Consider the following 25,847-nt stretch of genomic DNA (forward strand, 5'->3'; position numbering starts at 1 on the left):
CTCTTCCTAGTCCCTCCTCCTCTCCCTTCTTTGCTCTCCTTCTCTCCCTAACTCGGTGATCTCAGTGGAAAATCTGAGTCCAGGCCAGACCTTCGATGCCTTCACACATACACACACACATACACACACATGTCGGCAGCAACTGTGCCGCATCCCCCCCCCCCATCAACACCTTGCCAAATGAACGCCCACTCTTTCCAAAGTAGCTTCCAAGGTCAGCCCTCAAAGAGCGCTAGATGGCGCTGCTTCCAAAGGGTCAATAGAGACACCACTCCACCCCAACGCAGCGCGCTCCCACGCCCTTCTCGTCTTGCTTTTATGTTCAGGTTGGGTCTGGACGTTTAAAATGAACCAGATGTGTTAAAGCTCCACCCACCAGCCCCCACCCCATCTTCCGCAGATTTCTGCAGAAATAGAGCTCAAAATGCTTCCAAGATGTGCGTCACATGGTTTTCATTAAGCCACATGAAGTGATTTCAGCATCATCTATTCTAGTTTGCATTTCTTGATTTTTGTGGGTGACATGTAGGCAGTTTGATGAAGGGGCACCCGCGTAGTGACCAAATAACATTAAAGGGGCGCTCTCTATAAACGATGTGAAACTGAAAAACTAAATGTCCAGTTTCCACATTTTCTCTTTATGCCAAAATAAAAAGAATCAGCTCTGTGAATGCTGAAGTCTCGCTGACAGTCACCAGTTTATTGTTTGACCCCTTTTAAGGAAGCGTGCACATCTGGGTAATTGGCGTAAACTGCTGGTCCTTGCGCGCTCTGGTACATTGCTTCTCATCATCTTCCTTAGAGAAAGCTTTACGAACTCCTCCTCCTTCTCCTCCTCCTCCTGCTCCCCCCCTCCTCTCCCCTCACCGTGCGCTCTGGTCCTCCTCTGCGCGCTCTTGGGTTTCGCCTCGGAGAAACTGCGGCGGAGCTCTGGATCGCCAAAACTTCACCAAATTAGTTTAGAGGTGTCGGGCTTGGGGCCGCAGTTGTTTTTTGTCGGGGGTTGGGGTGCCGTGGTTTAGTTGTTCTTTCACAGTTTAATCATGGAGACTCTCAGAAGTCTCCTCGCGCTGCTGTGCGTTTTCATGGCTGGAGCGCAACTACAGCAGGACCAACGGCGCAGGGTTGCTGGTAAGTTTGCTGAAAACATCTGGTGCGTTCCAAGCAGATGTTCTAGTGCGATTCTTTTGCACTTGAAGTGCGTTTATTATGTCGAATGCAATGAAGTCGTGTGTTTGCTGTATTTTGGTGCACTAACAACCAAGATGATAGAATTCTAGTCCGCTATCGTTTCACCTAATGGTCATGTGAGGTGTTGGCTGTAAAGCAGACTGATATGTGATGTCAGAGTAGCTGAGAACCTCAGGCCGGCTCCCCCACCGAGGTGACAGGAGTCATAGGACAGGTGTTTGTGCAAACAGCCATGTTATAGATGCAGATAGTCTGCTGAGGTTTCCTACCTGTATGACATGATCAGCCAATAAGATCTAATGTTGCTCATTATAATGAGCTGTAGGCCTCTGGTGCTGAAGTAATGACTTCTGCTGGTTTCACCAGTCTTGAAGCTGATTGTTAGCACTTTTAGAGAAATCTGAGCAGCTAGAAATCACATTAGTTGGATCATTTTTTCTTTCTTCTTAATTTTTTTTTAAATCGTGGGATTATATTTGCTGATCACAGTCATTGATTATCTGCTTTGTGAACAGAGTGTCCTGTTGACCTGTTCTTCGTCCTGGATACATCTGAGAGTGTTGCCCTCAGAAGGACACCGGATTCCTATTATATTGACCAGATCAAAAATTTCGCCAAGGACTTCATAGATCAACTCAAAGACATGTAAGAAACACACACACACACACACACACACACACACACACACACACACACACACACACACACAAATTACCTTCAGTTCTGGAGGAAGTGTTCAGGTACCAGTAAGGAGCACTGTACAGCATACTTGGATACACTGTGGGCGTGGCTACAGGCGCAGAGCCCTTTTGACCTTCTCACCACACCCACTACTTACAGTGGCTGTAGTTGGGGAAATGTAACATAGAGTAACTTTTGAACACCTGGGCTTAGATTTTTTTTAAATTAAATGAAAGAACTCTGCCAGTTACTTTTATATGAAATATAGTGGGATGAAAGTGTGAAGCAGAATGAAAAAGAAATAAAGAAAGCCCTCTGACTATGACTGTGATTGAATCTGCATAGTTCTGGTCCACCCCTGCCTGTCTGTACCATGTTTGATTTTAATACCATTGCTTATCCAGGCGCCACCAGTGTGACCGCATCCTGACATGGAACTCAGGAGCGCTGCACTACAGCGATGAAGTCAAACTGGTGAAGGAGCTGAGTGACTTGAATACCGAACGTAATGCCCTGAAGACAGCCATCGACAACATCGCGTACATCGGCAAGGGCACGTACACCGACTGTGCCATCAAGAGGGGCCTCGCTGAGCTGCTCATCGGGTAAAAACAGCACGCGCATAGTTTCATCCTGAAATAATAAAGACGCTGACAACATTTCTCAATGTGTTTGCATACGTGTGCACCTGCTTGCAGGGGTTCCCATTACCATGAGAACAAGTATTTGGTGGTGGTGACTGATGGACATCCTATTACTGGTTACAAAGAGCCATGTGGAGGTGTGCAGGAGGCTGCTAACGAAGCCAAGCTACACGGGGTCAAAGTGTTCGCTGTCGCCATCTCACCTGACCAGGAGGTACACACAGATAATTTTTAATAATAATAATATAATAATAATTTCACAGCTTCATTTGCACAAATGAAGCTGTGCATTGCTCAAATACATTTTTTTTGGGGGGGGGGGGGGGGGGGGGGGTTAATGTTTGGCCTTTCATTTTAACTATTAACTATTTAGCTATTATCAGTTAATTTTGACTTCGGAGTTTGATATTTCAGTTTCAGGCTTTTTTTCATAAGTTTATACTTACATAGCCATGTGTACATGATAAAGGTTATTTGATCTCTGATGAAGACATCTGTTCTAGTTTTTTTAAATTGTGAAATATAAGGGATAAGTCTTATGATTATAAACCAAATCCTGTCTGCAAATGCATTAAGACAGAAATGTCATACTAAGAAGATGTTTTTCTTTGGATGATCTGGTCAGCTCAGCTTTCTGATGCCATGTGAAGCTAAAGAGCATAGTCCACTTTTTCTCATATGGCCCAAGTGTTCAGATAATGAGGTCAGAGTGTTAGCTAAGGCAGCTCTTGGCTCTGCTGGATATCAGTAAAAGCTGAAACTTCTAATATGGTTATATCAGGCTCATGGCTCTGGTTGTAAGCACAGAAGCTCCGCCCACCCGTTTCTGTTTGTGAGCAACAGCCAATAAGAAGAAAACGGGCAGTAAGGAGGAGGGAGGGACAGAACGGCTTAATTTCAGACAGGTCATGAATTGATGGGCTGTAGGATGACTCGATAAAAGATTAACAAGGTTTGTTTAGACTGTGAATCATGCAAACGTGGAGCAAAAAAAAAAAAGAGCATAAAGGTCTGCTTTAATGACAAATCCAGCATGACTCAAATGTAAACCCCACAGCACTGTGAAACAGTTTAAGAGAAAGTGAATTGAAGAAAATCAAATTCTGGAAAAACAAATTATTATCTTTCCAAATGTTTTTGATTCCACCATGGCTTGTTTAGATTAAACAGATATACAGATTAAACTCTGCATGCACTGTATTGAAAATGCTTTTTTTTTATGTGTTCTGTTAACAGTCAGTTAAAAACAAGTATTATTAATCTTAATACCATGTTATGCCAGGAGTCTCTGCATGGTGGATTTCACAATTGTCCTCTACCGGCTAATGTCAGGAAGAACATGCTGGCAGATGTTAATCTTAATCATTCGGATACTAGTGTGGCCAGAAGGGAAAATCGGTGCTTCTTTCCGGCTTGTAGATAAAGATGTTTGTGTTTGATTTACAGGAAGCCAGGCTGTCTCTCATCGCCACAGACCGCAACTACAGACAGAACTTCACTGCTGCAGATGACCTCAGAACCAGCAAGATGGCAACCATTGAAACCATCATTAACATGATCGTACGTCTCTTCTCTTCTCTTCTCTGAATATTTAAACATTTGGATTTCAAACTAACTCCTGGTTTATCTCTTCTTTCCAGACAAACGAAACAAAGGATGTGGTATGTCCAATTATTTATTTATTTATTTTTATTTAGATAAAGTTAACTTCACTGATTGCTGCATGCTCTGCTGCAGAGGCCAGCCTGGGTTTTCTCATGTTTGGGGCTGAGAAGGCTGGCTAGAAAACAAATGTCACCAATAACGTTCAGTTCTTGTTTGTTCAAACATATTTTTGACTGAGTAAATATTAAGCACTCTGCTTTTAAAGAAACATCCTAACATCTTATTTGTATCTAATGAGCTCTGCTGATTCATTTTGAGTCAAAATGCAGTGTTTACAAACCAGGGTTCTCTGCTGCACTCTTTTTTTGTGCTGCATATTTCAAATCAAGTCAGTTTTATTTATACAGCACCAATTTACAACAACAGTTGCCTCAAGGTCCTTGAGGCAAGTGAACTTAGTTACTTGCTACGGAGCTGTTTAGTGCAATAAAACAAACAAATAAAGTTTGGATGTTTGGATGCTTGGATCTTCACTGAGATGTAAACTTCACTAAACAACTTCACTAAACAGGAAACTAGGAGAGGTCACTGAGGACACACACAAGATGCTACAGTCACCACATCCAAAAGCTAATTGAGATTGCTGCGATTATTTCTGCATCACCATTAAAACTATAATAACTGCTTTTGTTTTTACTGCTGTGTATGTGAGAGGTTCAGGCGACACCAGAAAACATAGTTTTTTGTATTTCCAGTGCGATCGCACCCGCCTAACAGCATGTCTTACTTTGATTTGAGCAAAAAAAAATATCCAATATTCTGTACAGCCATAGACGCACAGACATACTTTTCATTTTTTAAGATCTTTTGTTCTTTTTTTCCAGTGTTGCTCGTTTGACTGCACAGTAAGTATTACTTTTTTTAAATTTTATAAGTCACAAGCACGATTTCTCTTTGGGTTATATTTTTGGAGCTAACTTTTGTTTTGCCTACAGGCACCTGGAGGGGACAAAGGACCAGATGGAGAATCTGGCTCTAAGGTGGGATATCTGTTGGGAAAATTGAGAGTTGTAGTTATGTACAGATCTCCAACCGTCCCATTCAAACCTTGTTGACTAACCTCCATCTTCCCCTTCTCTCTACAGGGAGAAAGAGGTAGACCAGGGATGCCAGGAGAGAAGGGAGATGTTGGTGATGTGGTAGGTGGCTTCCTCCAATAATAAGCATAAAAAGGATGCGGCATCCAACACTTGGTGCACCTGCTGAAAAAACTGTCTGTTTTTCCCATTTCTTTCTTACAGGGCAGGAGAGGCGACCCTGGTCCTGTCGGTTACAGTGGAATGAAGGTACAGTGCACTTAATAAAACATGCTGATAGACTTACACCAGTGGAGCTGGGATCTAACGGAGCCTTTATGATATTTTGAAGCAAAGTATTTATTTGTTTTTTAAATTTTCTGCACTATTAAGTAAACTAGAAGGATATTAGTCCTGCTCCAAGTAAATTAAGTTTGAGTTCTCAAGAGGAGGCTGTCTGGTAACTCTGAGTATGTGTATGTTTGTCTAGTCATGACCGCTGACCCCCAGTCAGTTTTCCCACCTTATCATTCACCTCATTCCCCATGCTGTGTAATAATAATGACGTATGTGTTTTTGTTTCTAGGGAGACCGTGGCCCGAGAGGAGAGAAGGTACTGTCAGATACCCCAAAATATATATTTTAATAAGATTCAGTTCTGTGCTTTAATATTCTCGAGTGACTGACTCTGTGTTTGTGTGTTTTCTGCAGGGTGACAGAGGACACAAAGGCTACAAGGTGAGCTAATATTGACTTCTTGTCTTCAGAGAGAGAGGCCGTTGTACCGGCGATTGCCCTGGAACATTATGGTTTCCTGTCGTTTTTATTCTTTCTATCCTTTCCATCTGTTCCATCTTCTCAGGGAGACAAAGGTCAAAGGGGAAAGGATGGAATCGACGGACGCAAGGTGAGTGCAGTCCAGCCATCTGATGTGTACATCTTACTCCTCTCAGATGTATCCGGGGTTTTTTTTTAGATGTTTTTGTGTGTTTTCCCCTTTAGGGTGAACCTGGTTTCCCTGGACTTGCTGGCTGTAAAGGCTCTCCTGGACAAGACGTGAGTTTAAATATATACATTGAACCTGTTATGACCTTTAATCGAGCACCATTAACACTCATGGCCAAGTGCAAATGGGAGCTAATCATGAGATCCATGACACTAATTAGAAAAGTTGCAAATGTGCAATCAGATGTGTAGACATTGGGACAAACAGTTTATGTTTTGTCTTAATTACACTCTTGAACACTTTAACACACCCTCAGATAAGCCAATGCTGTTTTCAGCGTCTTTGTTCACAGATTAGCCGTTAGCTACTGTGTGCATGCTTAGGAATGTCGCTCTCTTTCTTTTTATTTGGTCCAAACACTAATTCTGCCCGGTATCTCCTGAAGCCAGCAGACCGAGAGCATGTGCTCTTTAATCTTTGACTTAGTTTACATTCTTTTCTGTCAGACTGTTTGGATGAGTCCGTATAGCTGTACTGTAAACATACACACACATACATGAGCTTACAAGTACGGCAGCCTCCAAGATGGAGTGTTACCTCAGCTGCTTATGATCATGCATTGAAACTGTCTCTGTGTTGTGTGTTTCCAGGGCTCGCAGGGAGAGCCTGGACCAAAGGGAGACCCTGGCTCTTATGGAATTAAAGGAGGAAAAGTAAGAGAGAAGGAGTTCTGGGTGCTGGAATTTTGTGTGGCCTTTAACGCCCTGTATTAAGGTACTGTGTGCTCATTCCAGGGAGATCCCGGGAGGGACGGCGAACCAGGACGACCTGGAAACTATGGCCCATTGGGCCGTCCGGTGAGTCAGTGTACAGAAAAACACAGAAAGGACGAGAGATGACAAAGCAGGAACTTTGATACAGAATTAACCACGTTTGTCGTGACAGGGTGATGCAGGCCCTCGTGGTCCTGACGGGGACAAAGGAGAGCGCGGCGATGATGTAAGCGATAAAGCTGGATAAAACCAAAAAAAATGAAGTTCGTGACCTTCACTGTAGCTTCCATAACTTTCTGCTGTGTTTGCATTTCAGGGATTACCAGGGAATGATGGACCTGCGGGCGAGAAAGTAAATATATTGACTTTAAAAAGGTGTTTTTGTGTGTGAAAGCTACCAAAATGCATGTTACCGTCTCGAAAATCTCTCATAGGGGCTACCTGGAGAGAAGGGGGAGCAAGGTTCCCGTGGAAACCGAGGCCCAAGAGGAGAACCGGTAAGTGCTGATAAGGAGGGATAAAAATTGAGCCCCAGTCCCTCACGGGCCTTCCCCAGTTCAGCATCTTCTCCTCAGAAATTCATGGGAAATTCAGTTTGGCACATGTAAAGTGAGTCCACTGTAACCACACTGACCTTAATGGAACAGTTTTATGTAATTCCTCATGTACTCCCGCTGAGCTGACTGTTTTTTAAAGCCTGGCTCTGTCTGCGTTCCTTGTCTTTTGTTACTGTCTTGAAGTCTTTAGTCTAATTTATACATTTGTTCTTTTTCTTGCCAGGGGGATCCAGGACCCCGCGGAGAACAAGGGAGGGAGGGCACAACTGGTCCCAACGGTGCCCCCGTAAGACAGAAACACTCACTCAAATACGAGCACACATGCATGCATTCAAACAGGCACGAGCAGGAGCTGTGAGCGGCCCTGCTTACAATGCTGCGTGGTGTAGCACGGCACAGCCCCAACTATAAACCACTCGCTCTTTCTCTGGAATTATCCTTTTTTTTCCATTAGTAGGAACATGTTAGTGGGTGCACGCGCACATGTGAGCACTTGTGCGTGCATATTTCATGTTAAGTGGGAATAAACTGGGCAGGTTTTCCAGAAGTAAGACCTGGCTGTGTCCCCACAGTGCTGCCCACTCCTCCCTGCTTTAACCCCAACTCCCCTCCTCTTATTCTCCGTTTTACTCCTCCTCCTGGGAACATCAACAGTCACTCTTTCCCCTCTGACTCAGTTCTTCTCTCCGTCCTCTCAAGCCAAAGCCTCACCATGGTTTTTCTTAATAAGGCACCGGGCAGTGTAATAATAATAATACGTTACAAGCATCAGCCGTGGCAACCTCCGTGATGTCAGAGTGTTCAATGGCTCTTTTGTGCTTCTGACTGTGCTACTTTCCTTGTCAGTGGACACTAAGGAAATGATTAGTATGGAAAACATGTAATAACGGACAACCGGAATAACGGCACAGCATTACTCTACAGGAGTGTTTAACAGCATATTTTTTGTGTTAACTAGAATATAAAGAAGCGCTGTGGTGTCTTTGTCTTATTGCTTGAAAGTCCAAAACTAAATATCATATACGGCATTTCAGATTGATCCAGATCATCGGAGATGTTACCAGATCTTAGCAGTGACTTTTAATTGTTTCACAACATCCTACTGAATAATGTTACAATGCAGAGAACATAATTTATTTTTTCACTGCTCTCCGGGCGATTATCTGCTCACATAGACACAGCGATGGGAAGAGTTGAGTAAATTGTGAAACTTTTCCTCAGGCAAAGACTCATGGGAAGTGTAGTTGTTAAATGGTGACACTGTTAAAACTTTATTTTTTTTAAATCCCCCTTTTTGTTATGTACAGTAAAAGTGTTTTAACAGTTTGTCATTAATGTTGTTGTTTTCCAGGGTGAAGCTGGCAAGCCCGGGCCTCCCGGGTACAGAGGAGATGAAGGCCCAGCCGGTCAAGAAGTGAGTCCAACAAAACAAATGTACAGGTTATAATGAAAGTGCAGGAGTGTTTGAAGACTCTGGGAGTTTGTTGTTCCTCCATGAGCGAGAGGCTCCTAAATGAACTGCCTTTTATCTGCCAAAGTTAAAACTGTAATTTTACATGAGAGACTTTTTTGGTCTGCCTTTTTGTTTAAAGTTGACGAAAGTTAGAAACAAACAGGGACTGTCTCATACTTTCATGTCATTTACAAAGTAATAGTAAAGATTTGACACTGTGTTTTCAGATAGCAAAGGCTAAAGTGCTACAAACCCGCTGATTTAGCTTTAAATCCATAAAAATTTTGTGAGTCAGCTTAGTTTTCATTTGTCATGTCTGTTGGAACTCTTAAAACTATTTCTAAAGTGGTTTGATGCTCGTTATCACACAATCTAGGCAGTCAGCTTGCCAGAATCTCTGACAGATTGCAGATACTGATAGTTACACAATTAAGCCTTTATATGGGACTGTGAAGTGTCTGTTATTAAAACGGATCAGTACTCAGTATTACTGTCAGTAAAACAGATGCTGCATTTTTGTTTGTGTTTCTTTTCTGATGAATCAAATTTGCTTTTAGAGCTCACTGAATCACATGATTATTTATTGAATCATCACAAGAGGCTGCCATTTACTTTCTGATTTAGAATTTGAACTTCCGTCTGATCCCACTGATGTGATCAGGGAGAGTTTTTTTTAGGTGTTTTTCAGGTGGAAATGTCAAGAAATAGAACTGGTTCACACTCTTGGTCCACACATTAACTCAAAGACACACACACACACACACTCAGTATCTGTCAGCAATATCCAAATGTTTTCATGTTGCATTTCATGTGTTTCTAATCTTATCATTCCTTTCTTCTCTCAGGGAGCCAAAGGGCAGAGAGGAATCAAAGGAGCTCCAGGAGACAGAGGCCCTATGGGAGAGAGGGTGAGTGAGAGAGGGGGGAGTCAGATGTGTGCTATCAATCATAACTCCGGTCGTCTGTGTGTGCAGATGGATCTGTAAAGTCCCTCTCTTTCTTCATTTCAGGGAGAGGATGGTGCTCCAGGAAATGGCACAGAAGGTTGTCATGGTTTCCAGGTAGGTAGTTAGGGCATCTCATGTGTGGAGCAACTTTCTCGCTGTAACTATGTATATTTTTGATGCTTATGTGGTTTTATTTTTTAGGGTTACCCTGGGCCCCGTGGAGACCCCGGTGAGCCGGTAGGTTCTTCTTTTTTTTTTACATAGACAATCAGGGCACATTTTTTTATCTGAGATCAGATGTTGGGATCCACGTTTGTTAGAGGCAGCGATTAACTGAGCTAAAATTGATGGGCTTTGTTAGCCCTTTTACCATCATTATCATTTAATCATGTCTTTGCCAGTGCTCCCCTGTAACTGTTTATATCTGCTGTGCATTTATCAGGGCGGCAGGGGGACGCCTGGACCCAAAGGAGATGATGGCGAGCCTGGAGATCCAGGCCCCGATGTAAGTCCAACTCTGACTTCTTTTCCCTTTTTGAGTTGCTACTCGCTCTTGATCTCATTTTATCTTTCCTCCATTCCTTTCTTGGCGCAGAGAGCTGACAGGATATGAGTCACATGGCTACTATTTTAGACATATTTTCATATTTCTTTATTCATTTGGCGTCTTTTAACACGTCTCATACTACAAAGTTACTTTTTGTCTTTTCTGCTTTTCATTTTTTTCTTCTGTAGTCTAGAAATATTTTGCTGCTCTTGTTTTTTTGTCTTTCTCCCACACTTTCCTCCTGTTCAGCAGCTGGAAATGCTTTCTTAAGTACTTTTGAACACATTGGGGATGAGGGCTTTGAGCTGATGCAGCTGTGTATATGTCGTTGTCAAGGCTACCAGGAAGTGAGCAGAGACGATGAGGGGACTGCATTACTTTTTTCTGGATTGTGTGTGTGTGTGTGTGTGTGTGTGTGTGTGTGTGTGTGTGTGTGTGTGTGTGTGTGTGTGTGTGTGTGAGAGATTGTTCGTGTCCGATGAGCGTGCGGTGCTGTAACCCCTGGTTCAACTTGGCCATGTTTATGTTTAAATAATTTCACTTCCAGGGTTCGAGTTTCATGGCATAAAAGTTTCTATCCATACGTCAGTGCACCCTGACCTTTTCCTGCAGAGCAGTCACACTCTGTGAGCTGTGGATTTACAGTGCCAGCTCAGTTTACCACTCATCAAAGCTTTCTGTTACTGCAGCCAGAGCAGGATAAGATGCCGCACAATTCACCCAGTCACCCAATATTTTACTAAAAAAAGTGTCAGCAACCTACAGAAGACATCTCATAACCTCTGTATAAACTGAGTATACACAAATAGGCTGCATTTCTGTCTTTCAATGACTGAGCAAATCTTTCTTAAAATGTGTTAGGTGTGCAGTCTCTGTGATTTCTTGGTGAAGTATAGCCAAAACTGTGACCACATTTTTAGTAAGCTTTGGAAATGAGGCTTGGAACATAGTATCATAAGTAAATGATATTTCTAGAAATTGCCTGATATACAAAGTGGCACTGTATGATCTGCTAATGAACAGCAATTCCAAATCGTAAGCATTTTCATAGGTATTTTTAATCCGAGGGGAGAGTATAAAAGACTCAATAGGAAGCAAGCAAAAAAGAAGCAAAGAGGGAAAGATCAAGCTAAATGGCTAAACAGTTAGCATATTTGCTTGGTACTGTAGTAATGTGTCAGTATTGTACATATGTGACGTATGTACGTGATACAGTCACTCTGACAGCAGAGTAATGGGCATATTGTGTTAAGTGAATACATGAGGCAACCCAAAGTATCTGGTTAGCTTAGGATAAAGCATGAAGAATAGCTTAACTCAACCCAGTGATACTTGTTTGAGATATACAAAAAGTTCAACAAGAGCTCAAGTTTTATAGTTTTTAGGGGCTGACCTGGTACATAGATCAGCATTCTGCACAAAAGATAGATATATATGAGCTTTTAGAAGTGCTAGTGGGTGCATGCTGTCATTGTAAACCGCTTTGAACACACAGGAATTAGTTTAGCAGAATTGGTGCTAAGCTAACCTGTTGTTGCCTGCAGCCTTGTATTTGGACAGTGGTCCAGTGGTGACTGTTCTCTCATCTAGGTTTGCAAAACAAGCCCAGTTAGTTACCAAAATGATGTACCATTTAACAATGATTTAATTTCCACACCGCACCCTGTATCGGTCCATGACAAAATCGTAGACTAAAAAAAACATAGTTAACATAATTAGATGCCATTTTTTGTATATCTGAATGAACAGAAAGAAGTTATTATGTTCCACTCATTCACAGAGGCATGCATGCATTTCTGTTTTCTTCTTATGTCTTTCTCCCTAGACAGTGACTTTCTTGTTTCCACAAATTCTCAGCTGTTCACAAAAAAACTTTTTTTGTTGGATGGTGGATGGCTGTGAACGGCGTGTGGCTTTCCCACCTATTTAAAGTTGTGGCTAACATACTTTTAAGATCATATCCTGCAAAAGGTATGACAAACAGTCGCATCTGGATATGATCGCTAAATATGACGCCATAAAGTCAAGCCTATGATTTGTCTGGCTGTTTGTGTAACTGTGGATGATGTAGTTCATGTTCATTACATCCTAGCATTTGAGGTTGAGCAGTAATTACATTCACATGCATTGTGCGCACATGTATGTGGAGATATATATGTGTGTGTGTGCACACTTGTGTGTTCCTATTAAAGGCTCACATCTGTTGGCATGTGTGTGAAAAAGCCAGATGGTTGGCATTACCATCTCCCTGACAGCCCTTGTGTCTCTGCTGTATCTGTCCACTGTAGGTGGATGGTTGTGTTGCAGATCTGCTGGTTGTGACTTTACACTGTGAGCTAGTCCCTTTTGCTTGCACTGCTTCACAGTCCTGCCTACATGTCACTCCCAATCAGAATGTTTCTAGGACAGACATTTCTCCACTAATGATCTGTAATATTTTCATTCACATTTTTTATGCAGTTGTTTAAACAAAGAGAGTAAATACACTTTTATCCAAAATTTAGCCCTTTAAAGCACACAAGCACCCACTTTAAAACAGTTTCTGCTCTTCTCGTGTGTTTGAAAGATCTTTTTTTTAAATCGTCTTTTATTTTGGTATCTGCTTTCAGTTTTGGATTATTGTGAAATTCTTTTCAGCTGCCTGCTGTCATTCTCAAATTTTTAAGTGTGTAAAAGTATCTGTGGGAACATTCAAATTCAAAGATGTGATTATTGTCCTAAATCAATTTGTTTAGCTCTCTGCGCTTCTGCAGGCCGGGCCACAATCTCACAGCGATCGGCTGTGGGTCAGGGTGCAGCAGCTGCAGGGGCTTTGGCTCCTTTATCCTGCTGCATAGTTAGGTAGCTGGCCCTGATGAAACATGGCACAGCACTTCAGTGGATTTCTCCAAGATCAGGCAACAAACTCGTGCTTGCAATTTCTGAAACTGTGTGTGGAGCAGGCAGGAATGCATTGTCTTTGTATCTTTGTATACACAAAAATAAATGACGGTGCTCCACTTTCTCCTCCTCCTCCACTTCTATGATATAAACTACCACACTCAGAGACAAAACTCTTCTGAAGTTTTACATTTATTACTTATTTCCATAGTCAAGCACAGAGTCATATAAAAGCAAACAAATGAACACACACACTAATCAGGTTGTTTTGCAGTCAGGTAATCACTTATACAGTATAAAGGTTTTAGTTGGACTCTGGATCTAAAAAGTGTGTGCCACTGCAGCTGTTTTCAGTTTGGACAAAACTATGAGCTCATGACAAAAGCTGTGGTTGTTGTTTAGCAGTGCTTTGCCACACAGCATTGCACGTTCATTGTGATTAGTGTGTAAATCAACTTAGTTTCTTTAAATAGCTTTTCATCCTGTAACTTGAAAAGATTTACAATCATTTATTTCAAAAGAGAAAAACAAAACAAAGGTGTGAGCCTTTCTTTTAATCTCCAATCATTTTCTCTTTTTTGACAGAATGACGAACCAGGGCGTCTAGGACCAAAAGGGGCCAAAGGTCACAGAGGGCCCGAGGGCAGGCCGGTAAGAATGACACTGAGTGTGCACGTATGTTTGTGGTGAATGAATGTGTAAAACATAGATTCATGGGCAATGCCGACATGAATATTTTTTCTGTTCATATTATTTGTGCACTTGATTAGTTAATTCATTAAAACATTAATTCTTCTTAATAGGAAAGAAATACAGACTCAGCAGGCCTTTAAGAAAGTGAGCTAACAAGAGCACAGCCAGCTGTCAACTCTGTCCATTTCCATGTTTCAGACAGACACCACAACACCAAACCACATGCTAAGAGATGGAAAAAAATCATTCCTATGTTTCCTTAAACTGGCAAGAAGTTTGTGGTGTTGCTTCATGTGAAAATATAAACAAAGCTTAATCTAAATATGACATTAATCGAAATGATCGCACGCTCTCTGAGAGAAACCATTACTCAGGACACGTTCACGTTCTCCCTGCTTTATGTCTTCTTCTCCCGTTCCGTTTTCTGTCTTGTGTCTCTGCATATTTTGTATGAAAAGTTCTCGTCATGTGCTCCGAGTGCTGTTTTTCTCCTCTACAATTAACGGCTGTCTCTCTCCCTCTCTCTCTTTTCCTGTCTTTCTCATTCCCTAATGTGTGTTTGCTAGTCTGGTGTCTTTTACGCAGAAACGAGTGCTCTTAAACAGAGCTTAATGTCAGCTAAAACATAACAGATGGTTTTCCTACAGCCGAGTGAAAAAAAAACAACTCCCAAAATTCTATGGCAGTGAACTTTTGGACGTTTCAGATGTTGTTGCAGAGCGACAGTGGCGAGCACGAAATGTGTGGGCGTGGATTGTGGGTTCAGTTATGGTGAGAACCTGGTGTACAGTCAAAGGAGTAACGTCTTTTTCAAAGAAGCCCCCCATATATTTTAATTCCAACTAAAACACAAAAACTTTCCTCTGTCATCTTGAAGCCAGACCAGATAGACTTTTGGACAGATTTAAAAAAAAAACAGCCATTTTTCAGGAGGATGAGTCACTCAAGTCACCCTATCTCCTTTTCAGGGACCACCAGGGCCTCCCGGACCACCAGGAGCCGATGTGAGTATCAAGATAAAAATTGAATCAATCCATTTAATGTGAGCCTTCGCCCTCAATTTAGCCGTAGCACCAGAGTGCTAACACACTTAATTCCCCCTTGAGGCTGTGCAAGTTTTGCATCTGCAACTGATACTGTATGTTCAGTCCAAAGCCACACAGCCAATTTCCTGAACACAAAACCCCATAGCCGCTCGCTGACTTCTAAGTAAAATATCACGTAGTCATGTTTTCATTTTCTTCTCCTTTGGAGCGGCTCGAAAGCAGTCAGGGAGCTGGCTGTGTGTCGTGTTTGTATATTATGTAATGTGATGTAAGTCTGTGGCCATATTGTAATGTATCCTCCGCCTCTCTCTTCAGGAATGTGAAATTCTGGATATCATTATGAAGCTCTGCTGTAAGTTCAAGACTTAGCGTTTTGCATTTTTGAACACCCACTCACAGAAATTTAATTCTTTATGTTAAAGTTTTCTCTGTCATATATATATATATATATATATATATATATATATATACATACATATACAGTTACAGTGGTGAGTGCAAATATTAAACATTGCAGATGTTTCAGATAATGAGGTCAGCATATGTACAAGTAATCCCTGTGAGCCAAAAGTTAAGACCTCAGATTATCAGTTTCAGACTCTTGGTTTTGTATGATGTCATAAACAGGGGATCTCCCTAATGTGGTCATCTCGGGCAAACAGCTCTGACTAAGAGAACAGAAGAGCTGCTGTTCAAAGCTTCTGGTTGTCAGGATCACCCAGTCAGAAAAAAGGATGGCTTAAAGTCTAGACTAACTAAAAACACATTTATAGCCTGTTCGATTAAAAATGAACGTCATCCATTTAAATCTGATTTGTAAAAAGTCTCAGTGCAGTCTGGGTAGTGATGTTGAATGGTTGGAACAGTCTTGGACTTTACATTAAGATAAACAGGGAGTTATTCTGTGCTAGGTAAGACCCAGCAGGGTTGCACACAGATTTTAGTTATAAATTTTATGGATAGGTAATTTTTAGTTATTGTCAAGCAGAGGAGGGTTTCTGGTTTTGTGGCCTCAGGATCATCTCTGCTTTTGCAGTTTATAGCCCAGTGTGAAACAGCAGGAATGAGAATTAGCATTTCCAAGCCTGAGGCCATGGTTCTCACCTGGAAAAGGGTAGAGTGCTCATTCCAGGTCACAAAGGAGTTGCTGCTCAGCTATCTCAGGGAAATGGACAGATGGATTGGTGTAGCATCAGGAGTGGTGCAGAGTGCTGCCACCGCATCATTGCTCAGGCTACTGCAAAGATGAGACAGTCCAAATCTCTGCTTAGACTGCTGACCCTGTGTCCCAGACCCTGAAAAGTGTTGGAAAATGAATGAATGGATGTTACTCCACTTACAGTGTTTAAAGAAATCAGCATCTACTGATGTAATATAGTCCTCTACTACGATTCCTTTTTTTAAAATCCAAATAAACTTTGTGCTTAAACAGTTAGACATGCTCCACAAACATCTGTTCATACACATCTGCTGGACATCATAAGTCTGCATCTGAAATATTCTTAAGAGCTTGAAAAAAAGAACGAAACTGGACTTAGAGACGCTTCTTCATCACTAAAAACGAAAGGTGGAGAGTCTCAGGTATTTAACCTCTACTGGGCGTTGTCGCCTTTGGAAATGATCCTGAGAGTTGTTGTTCTGTTACTTGACCTGCTACTGACTATTGGTTAATGCCATCAGTGGGGTTTAAGACTGAAACTACTGTGAGACCCTGCCCTCCTCTGTCATGTGACCTATTGATGTCACTTGAGGTGAGGTGAGTGGGGGTTGAAGCAACGGGGAAGGCATCTCAAGACAGTGGCTACAATGTAGCAATGGACACAGGTGGCCTCCTTTACTGGTTTTACAAACCATCTGTCTACTCGGTCCAAAATATGAACATTGTCATTGTCCTTTAAGTACAAGTGTACACCTGAGGGTTGTGCTGTTGAATGATGAGAGGTGAAACGTTTTCACAAACTAAAGAAGTTAAGACAAGCTCTTAAGACTACCATGACCTGGATGATTGACAGACATCTGACATACTGGTCTTAGTCGGAGGTCGCTGGACACTTATGAACTGCTGAGCTGATTGAACTGGCAGGTTGTCATCTTCCTATTTGAACAGGGTCATGACCAAATGTTTTCTTGAATGTTTTGGATGGTTTTGTGCCTAGCGTGAGAGGATTTTATATTTACCATTGTTGACTTGAAGTCCAAAACAATTGTTCATAACCAGCTGCGCCATTGGTATATTAATTCCATCAATGCAGCAAAAGTATCATAAGAGAAGTGCTCAAAACAAAGCCACAGTCCTTTGGGAAGTTGCCACAAGCATTTTCCTGCTCATTTCTCTGTTTCTTCACAACAGGAAAGATGTTAAGGCTAATATGGCTTCCTTTGTTTCCTTTCAACTGGAAATGAAAGCCAGATGCAGAGCAGTGTGGCACAGAAACTTGTAATGATAGCGTTTGAGTTTAGATCATCATCCCACAGGAAAAGTAGCAGCAGCTTTCGTTAGGTCATAATATGGAGTAAACATTGAGGATTTTTTCACTTTTTTTCACAGAGTATTTCAGGTATTTTAAGCTAGTGCTTTAATAGAAGATGGCATTTATTGCATTTTGAGAGCTTCAAGTTTTTAGTTTAAGAAAAGAACAGCTAAAACTGAACCAAAGCAAAGCTGATCTTACACAGTCTTAAAATACAAATATGGTGCAGGAAATTGATATAATAGGGCCACTTTAAACAGTTGTCCTTCTTTAGCTCAGTGCTAGGCTAACCCTAATGAAAACCAAAGCAGGTTGTATCATGCTACATTTATCTCTGCATTTCATTAACTTTGATTTGTGTTTTTTTTCCCATGCTCTTCTAATCACCCCCAGCTTGTTGTGGTGAGTTTGGAGTCATTACCTATATTGTTCTCCACTGTCTGTGGCTACTTTGACGATTAGCCTTTATGAAATTGTTCATTTGTGTGTCTCCAGAGTGTAAGTGTGCACCAGTGGACCTGGCGTTCATCGTGGACAGCTCAGAGAGTATCGGTTCTACAAACTTTGCTCTTGCCAAAGACTTTATCATCACAGTCATTGACAGGCTGATAAAAGACCAGCAAGTCAAGGTAACACCCTCCTTTAATTTATCCTCTGTTTTGACATTTGACAGCATTGCATTTCATATTCTTCACCTTTTTCCTAACCTCTGCCACCATCTGTCAGCCACATGTTTGACCTTTTATGGTTTTTGTTGTTTATTTAAAATCATTTCAAGAATGGTGCTAAAGCTGTTTTTCAGAGATGTTACGAAATGCTCGCCTCGAGAACAAACCTCAAAATAGAAAAGTGTGAATGAAAGATATTCTCTTGGGTTTGGAACGTGCTTTTATGTCTCTCCAGTGACTCTCCTCTCCCAGTTTGGTTGCAATTAGTCAGGATGGGTGGGACACAGAAATGTTGACAGAGGAAAACACACACAAACCAAAACACACAGTCACCATGCAATGCTTTTGGGGGGTTTTTTTCTTTCCAGTTTGCTGTGGACCAGTCCACAGTGAGTGTTGTCCAGTACAGTGGATCGAGAGCCCAAGAAGCTGTCAGACTAGCCTCAAGCCTCACCGAATTCAAACAGTGAGTGGCAGGAGTCTCTGGCTTTCTTTGTTCTTTATAAATGTACTTTAAGAATTTTGCAGTGCAGTAAAAAATTAGACAAGGGTAGCATTGCAGATGTTTACGCTGAAAACACAAACATTATGCAGGAGCAGGTAATGGATAATAGGTACTGATTTTTCAATAACTGGACATGAACATGGACAGTTTCCTGTATAACTTAAAGTAGATTTCTAACTAACAAGGCCGCTCATTCTCTTTCTCTTGAACATATTTTCTTTAAAGTTATAAGACGTTTTGGGGTCAACTTGAAAGAAATAGATGCAAACGATAATAGTATATTTCAAATCCCCATATACCAGGATTATTCCCTAAATTCTGCCAATATAAACAAAAGCAGTGGATATTTAAGTAGTTTTTTTAAAATTTTAAAGATAAAATTAGAAAGTTTGACCTTGAAGAAAAGGACAGAGGTCCAAAGTAACATTCCCTGTATGCCTTTATGATGCTCTCAATTCAAACAGTGGCAATAATGGACAATGAGGGACTTTTCTATCCTAAAAAACAGCACTATAGATCTGATCAGAAATAGCTCTGTCGCTGTTAGGTTAAATACAGTCTAAGTGGTAATCACTTATCTGAAAACAGAAATAACTGTTTAAATGTATTTAATGAAAGAACCTTTGAATACAGCATGATGTATATTTTGCCTTATGTTTCAATGTTAAGCACGTTTTCTTTGTGTGTGTGTGTGTGTGTGTGTGTGTGTGTGTGTGTGTGTGTGTGTGTGTGTGTGTGTGTGTGTGTGTGTGTAGGGCAGTGAGAGACATGAAGTGGCTAGCTGAGGCCACGTACACAGGCGAGGCCCTTGATTTTGCTTTGAGCAACACAATCAGTGTCATGACGAAAGAGAACAAAGTCGTTCTCGTTCTCACTGATGGACGCTCTGATATCGACAGAGACAAGACCCCCCTCAACATACTCTGTGGTAAAGGCCTCCAGGCAAGTGTGACACACTTTGAAACACACACTGTAGAAGGTTGAATCACACCCCTGTACAGGCAAACCTAAAAGGTCCCTTGCTTCATCTCTAGGTTGGTGGTTTAGGAGTAAAGGACTACTCAGGCCGTGAGCCCAACCAAGAGCAGCTTGACGACGTGGTGTGTAAGAGTGACCCCAAACCAGGCTTTTCCTTCGTGCTGGATAACTTTGCTGAACTTCTCGACGACAATTTCCTGCAGAACCTTACAGAAAGAATCTGTACAGGTACATCACAGCTCCACATATTTAAATAACCTATGAATGCACTCCTTATCTAGTTATTAGTGTTGTTTTAGCAACACCGTATTCACGATATACAGCGATATCCAGGCGTCTGTGTCAGTTGCGGTGACAGAGAAACATTAAAGACTTCTTTGTAGTAACAAAACAACACGCCAGTATCTGATTTTGCAGTTATTTAACCAGCTGGAAACAGTAATTTGGAAATAAACTGACTTATCTTGTGCTTTCTGTTACAGAGAAGAAATGCCCAGACTACAGATGTCCCAGTAAGTCTGATATTCTTTTCCAATACACAGCTACGCTTGGTTGTATTATGTTTGTACTACTTTACTGGGTTTGACAATGTCTTACGTCCCTCATTCAGAAATCAATTGTTCAAAGCTATTTTTGTATAGCACCTTTCGTGCAGGTTAGTGCAGGTCAAAGTGCTTCACAGCTGGAATAAGGACATAATAAGGAGGAATAAATAAATTATATAATAAATTAATATGCAACAGGCAAGAAATAAATCTAAATTTGAAATGGCCTATAGGTAAGATAAGAGTAAGTCAAATAAAGCTTAAATCAATTTAAAAATAGATATTAAAATATTACATTAAAAATGTAAAAAATAAATAAATAAATAAACACAAATAAAATAGCAACAAAAATACAAAGTTAAAGATATAGTTAAAAACATAGAAAGTTATTTTAAAAATCAAATAAAAATATGCGACATCAGTAGGACATGTAAGAAAACCCAAAATCCAATCTTTTCAGCATAAAAGATTGGATTTAAATTTCTTTTTAGAGATTTCAAAAACTTTCTGCTGCTCTTGGGTCCTCCTGCTGTTTTAGCGATGTGGGTAAAAGCTCATGGCTGCCTCTAAACATTTTCTTCCTCCACACTGGAACAAGAAAAAGACCTGAAATACTTTATATGCCATCAGCACGTGAGACATAGATACTGGAATAAGGCCACGAGATGCTTTAAAAACAAGTAAAATGATTTTGAATTAACTACTGACAGGCAGCCAGTATAGACTTCAGAATCAATATAATGTGCTCTTTCTCTTATCTCCAAATAAATGATCTAACTTCTGCTGATGTAACACATTTTAAGTCGACCAGATAGCAGGGCATTACAATTATCCAGCTTTGTCGGCATAAAAGCATGTTATCAGTTTCTTCGTGTTACTCAGACCTAGAAAAGGTCGCACAGTTTAAAGCAGAAGGAAGGAGATTCAGTGACAGACCCCATATGAGCCCTGACGTTCAGATCAGAGTCAGCCCTCCCACTCCTATGTTTTGTGCTTAGTGGCTAGAGGTAACTCTGAACGAATTCCCTTTTTCAGTTTCTGTCTCTAAGCTTTAGGCTAAAATTTAATTTTAGTTACTTATCTGCCTCTGCCTCACCTTTTCTATATTATTTTAAAGATTGTTTGAAAAAAATACACCTCAACAGAGTCACATTATTCAGTGAACGAGAGTCGAAAAAGACCCCAGACCAACAATAAATTAGAATCTGGATGTTAAATGCACCATAAATAAGTGCTGTGTTTCTCTCTCCTGTGTTGGAAATCTCTGACCAGATGTGTTGTGTGTATTATTTCTGCTTATATTGCAGTCTATTTTCCTCAAAGTACCGATATTTTGGTGATGATGGACAGCTCGGCCAGCGTAGGCCAGAAGAACTTTGAAATAAGCAAAACTTTTGTCCAACACTTGGCTGATCGCTTCCTGAACGCAAACAGGTCACTTGGCGCCACCATTAGAGTGGGTGTGGGCCAGTATAGTCGGAATGCTCGCTTGGACGCGCCACTGAATACCAATCTGACCGTGTTGTCTGAGGAAATCAAAGCAGCTACCTTCCAAAACGATGGCACCAGCGTGACCCAGGCCTTGGAGTTTGCAATCAGGACTTTAGCCTCCCGCGGGGATGGATCAGGAGGCAGTAAGAAGCTGGTGCTCTTCTCTGACGGCAGGTCTCAGGGTGTCACCCAGCCTGTCCTGGAGAAGCGTGTTCGTGAGGTGGCGGATGCTGGTATTGAGCTCTATGTCATCTCATCTGGCACCCAGGTCAGCGAGGCCAACCTGCGCACTCTGGTGAGCAGAGGACGGCTGGACGACATCACATACGCTCAGCGCCATCTGTTCCGTCTCCCAGACTACCCATCTCTGCTCCGTGGGGTCTTTTACCAAACCGTCTCCCGCAGGGTGTCCATGGCCTGAATAGGGATACACCATACAACAGGACTAATACGCTTTACATTTTTAGTCCAATGATTATCCAGTCTCACTCATTTACAGTACACTGTGTTTAAAAAAGAAAAGAAAGTCGCAAAACGACTAATGATTGTGTGGCAGAAAAAATGTAAATTTCTTCAAAAAATTACCCAGAAAACTTTTTTTTTTTACCCCAACTTGATCCTCCAAGGCGGACCATCTTAGGCTGTGTACAAACCCCGGAGCCTTCGCTGAGATCATAACCAAACGAAGGTATTTGACCTAAACCACCCACTTTTAGAACTTTTGAGACCGTGCACTATAAATTTCTGCCTTGGAAGTAAAGTTCAGGGTAAAAAAAGTTCCAAATAAATGGGTAACTCTGGTCCTGGAGAGCCATCAGTATTAGCCCGTGTCTATTTCTAGCTTTCATCTGCATTAGGCTGATTTCTACTCAGGTATCCCTGTATCACTGTCAGCTCTGACTTCAGCTAATCACCGACGATTTAAACAAGGCTCTTTGAAACAGCACTTTCTTGCCTCTCCAGGACCGGACCTCCTGCCCTTTAAAGGATTGCGTTCAAAGTCTAATGTGGATTCTTTTTTCTTATTTTTATTATAGCTCTAGCCACTCTTTCAAGTGGTGTTAGATCTGTTGTGTGACAGTAACGCAAAATGAAATGACCAATCACAGCTGTGAACTGAAAGCATATACTTATTTTTAACTCCACCTCCATGACCTTTAAGTGTTAACTTAGTCCACAATTGGAGAAAACTCACACTGTTCATTATGTCAACGTTATATTAAATCACCAGAACAGGATGTGACATCAGATAGGCTTATGTAGAAAGCCTGCTTCACTAGAACTCCACAGCTGGACCTTACCTGTGTGGTTCTGTCTGTGAGTATGTGTGAACCCTCTCAGTGTGTGGACATCATTTACATGTAAATGTGTGTTTTACACAGAGCCTCGGGGCATTGGTCCATAAACAGCTGTGCTATGGTCGCTGTTTCAAATAATAGAGTAATGACAAAAAACTGTTCTTTATTGTCTGTGCAGCAGAAAAGCCTCAGTCTCACACAAACACACGCTTACACGCATACATTGGTTCAGTGACCTTGGAATCTGCCATGGTGGAAACCTTGAAAATAAACATGGCACTTCTCACACCTACCCACACACAGAAAAATACACACAGCTTTTTAGATCCGCCTAAGTGGAAGTTGAAAGTTGTTGTTATCTTCATTGGCTCAGAGTCACTGAGCTGTTGTTGTTATCTGTGGTGCTACCAGTTTCAGTGTATCAGCCTCTACCCTTTTTTTATAGAAGATATTTTTACCGTGGGGATGCACAGCCGCAGTAGTTTCATAAGAGCTGTTTCAATAAAGGTTGCTGCACCTAAGTGTCTGTGATTGTTTTTGTCCAGTATACACACACACCTGCACACACTCGCAAAGCTAGTTTACAAAGATCCATTCACATATGTTCATGTACCTCTACTGACAATTCTTTGGTTCAGATTAAAACATTGAGGAGAAAAAAAGAATTTTTACATCTCTCAGGTAGTGTTAAAAAGCAATGCATACATTTTCATTGCTATGCAGATGATACTCAATCATATTTATCTGTGAAGCCAGCAATTAGTTAAACTACAGACAAGTCTTCAGTACACGAATGACTGAATTTCCTGACTGAACTTCTCTTCACCTAGACTCCAACAAATTGAGGTTTTTGTACTCAGCCCTAAAAATCTTAGAAGTGTAGTTTCTACTCTGGATGGCATTACCTTGATGTCGGCTAGCAGTGTGAGGAATTTTGGAGTCATTTTTGAAAAACTAGTCCATGCATTTGTTACTCATAGGCAGGAATACTGTGATTCATTATTGTCAGGCTGTTTTCAAAGTTCCCTGGAAAGTCTTCTGTTGATCCAAAATGCATATTTCTCCCATATTAGTTTCTCACCATTTGCTCACCGCTAAATCCAGAATCAAATTTAAAATCCTTCTTATATACAAGGTCTTGAATAATCAGGCCCCATCATAACTTAAAGATCCCATAGTGCCTTATTATCCTAACTGAGCACTTTGTTCTCACACTGCTGGCTTACTTGTGGTTACTATGGTATTTAAAGTAGAATAAGTGGCAGAGCCTGCAGCTTTCGGGCCTGTGGACCCAATTCCCGATTTGGATCCAGAAGACAGACACCTCACTACTTTTAAGATTAAGCTTAGAGCTTTCTTTTTTTTTTTTGATAAAAACATATAGTTAGGGTTGGATCAGGTGACCTTGAACCCTCCCTTAGCTATGCTGCTTTAAGCTCAGACTGCTAGACGTCTTTTTCGCGCCTCTCTTTTTACTCTTTAATTGCTGTCTTCTCTTTCTGAGAGTTTGTGTTTTGCTCTAATTTCTCTTTTCTCTTTTTAATCTTCCCCTTTCCCACTAACAGGTGAGACCTGTTTCCTTGTTATTCCTGGTTATGACAAATTAAGCAGATAGCTGATTAATGTAATTCTCAGTAATGATGATAACCAAAGAGATATCAGAGGGCAAGTCCATCATCAGGCTTAAAAAACACCATAAACGCATCAGAGAGACAGCAAAAATATTTGGGAGTGGTCAAATCAACAGGCAATACACTGGTCAGCTCAGCAACACCAAAACATCTGGAAGACAGAAAACAACTAAACTGCAGACAACTGAGAAAATTATTTCTACGGTTAAGAAAAATGTCTTCATAACATCTAACCAAGTGTACAACGCTGTCAAGGAGATAGAGATCTTATACAATCAATAATGAAAATGAGACAAAATAAGATCTTTTACAATCAAGAGATGCCTTTGTGAATGGAAATACAGAGGGTTTGCAACAAGACGCAAACTACTGGCTGCACTCGAAAACAGGTAGGCCAGATTAGATTTTGCCAGAAAACATGTAAAAGAGTCTGGAGAGTAACTGGGAAAAAGGGAAAAGTATGAAGAAAGACAGAAACAGCTTCTGATCCATAGCATACTGTGTTAATCAACGTGGTGGGGACAGTGTTATGGTATAGGCCAGCAGAACTAGATCTCTACTGTTTATTGATGATGTGACTGTTGATGGAAGCAGCAGGACTATACGCTGCTCATAATTACCTAAATGTTGCAAGACTGATCAGATGATACTTCATAGTCCAAATGGATAATGATCTAAATAGTGCAGCAAAAGCAACTCAGGGGTTTCTCAAAGCAAAGAAATTTGATCTTCTTCAATGGCTACGTCAGTCACCTGATCTCAACTCAGCAGAGCTTGTCTTTTATTTATTAAATATAAAATTAAATGCACAAAAACTCACAAACAAATAACAACTGAAGGTGACTATGGTAAAGGCCTTGAAGAGCATCTCAAAGGAGGAACCAGCATTTGGTGATATCTATGGGTTATGTCTCAGTAATTACTGGCTGCAAAGGATTTTCATCCAGGTGTTAAACACAAACCCATCTACCTATCCATCTATTTTCATCCACTTATCCGGGCAGAAGCCTAAGCAGAGAAGCACAGACCTTCCCCATTCACCTTCTCAAGCTTATCTGAGGGAACACTGAGGAATTCCCTGGCCAACTGAGAGATGTAATCTCCTCGGTGTGTCCTGAGGCCTCTTCCTGGTGGAACATGCCCAGAACACTTCACCAAGGAGGTGTATCACGAGGCATCCTTGTTTTCATTCTTTAGGTGTGGAGGAGTAGCAGCTCTACT

At 41.2% G+C, this 25,847-nt stretch overlaps 1 protein-coding gene across 1 annotated transcript; it reads left to right on the forward strand.

Annotated features, from left to right (window-relative positions):
* Positions 1 to 867: 867 nt before the first annotated feature.
* On the forward strand, positions 868 to 22,766 carry col6a1 (collagen, type VI, alpha 1). Its single transcript, XM_063461665.1, has 35 exons — positions 868 to 1,131; positions 1,707 to 1,836; positions 2,277 to 2,477; positions 2,571 to 2,730; positions 3,963 to 4,076; positions 4,157 to 4,177; positions 5,006 to 5,026; positions 5,117 to 5,161; positions 5,267 to 5,320; positions 5,423 to 5,467; positions 5,784 to 5,810; positions 5,909 to 5,935; positions 6,060 to 6,104; positions 6,200 to 6,253; positions 6,794 to 6,856; positions 6,938 to 7,000; positions 7,089 to 7,142; positions 7,233 to 7,268; positions 7,351 to 7,413; positions 7,697 to 7,759; positions 8,825 to 8,887; positions 9,772 to 9,834; positions 9,937 to 9,987; positions 10,075 to 10,110; positions 10,316 to 10,378; positions 13,886 to 13,951; positions 14,962 to 14,997; positions 15,355 to 15,391; positions 17,904 to 17,912; positions 18,006 to 18,139; positions 18,547 to 18,644; positions 19,439 to 19,625; positions 19,718 to 19,889; positions 20,144 to 20,173; positions 21,514 to 22,766. Exons 1-35 carry the CDS (start codon positions 1,044 to 1,046, stop codon positions 22,116 to 22,118), a joined length of 3,024 nt encoding a protein of 1,007 aa, XP_063317735.1. The 5' UTR covers positions 868 to 1,043; the 3' UTR covers positions 22,119 to 22,766.
* The last annotated feature ends 3,081 nt before the right edge of the window (positions 22,767 to 25,847 follow it).

This window comes from Pelmatolapia mariae, linkage group LG18 (assembly GCF_036321145.2).
Source record: "Pelmatolapia mariae isolate MD_Pm_ZW linkage group LG18, Pm_UMD_F_2, whole genome shotgun sequence".
In the NCBI taxonomy this organism is placed as follows: Eukaryota; Metazoa; Chordata; class Actinopteri; order Cichliformes; family Cichlidae; genus Pelmatolapia; species Pelmatolapia mariae.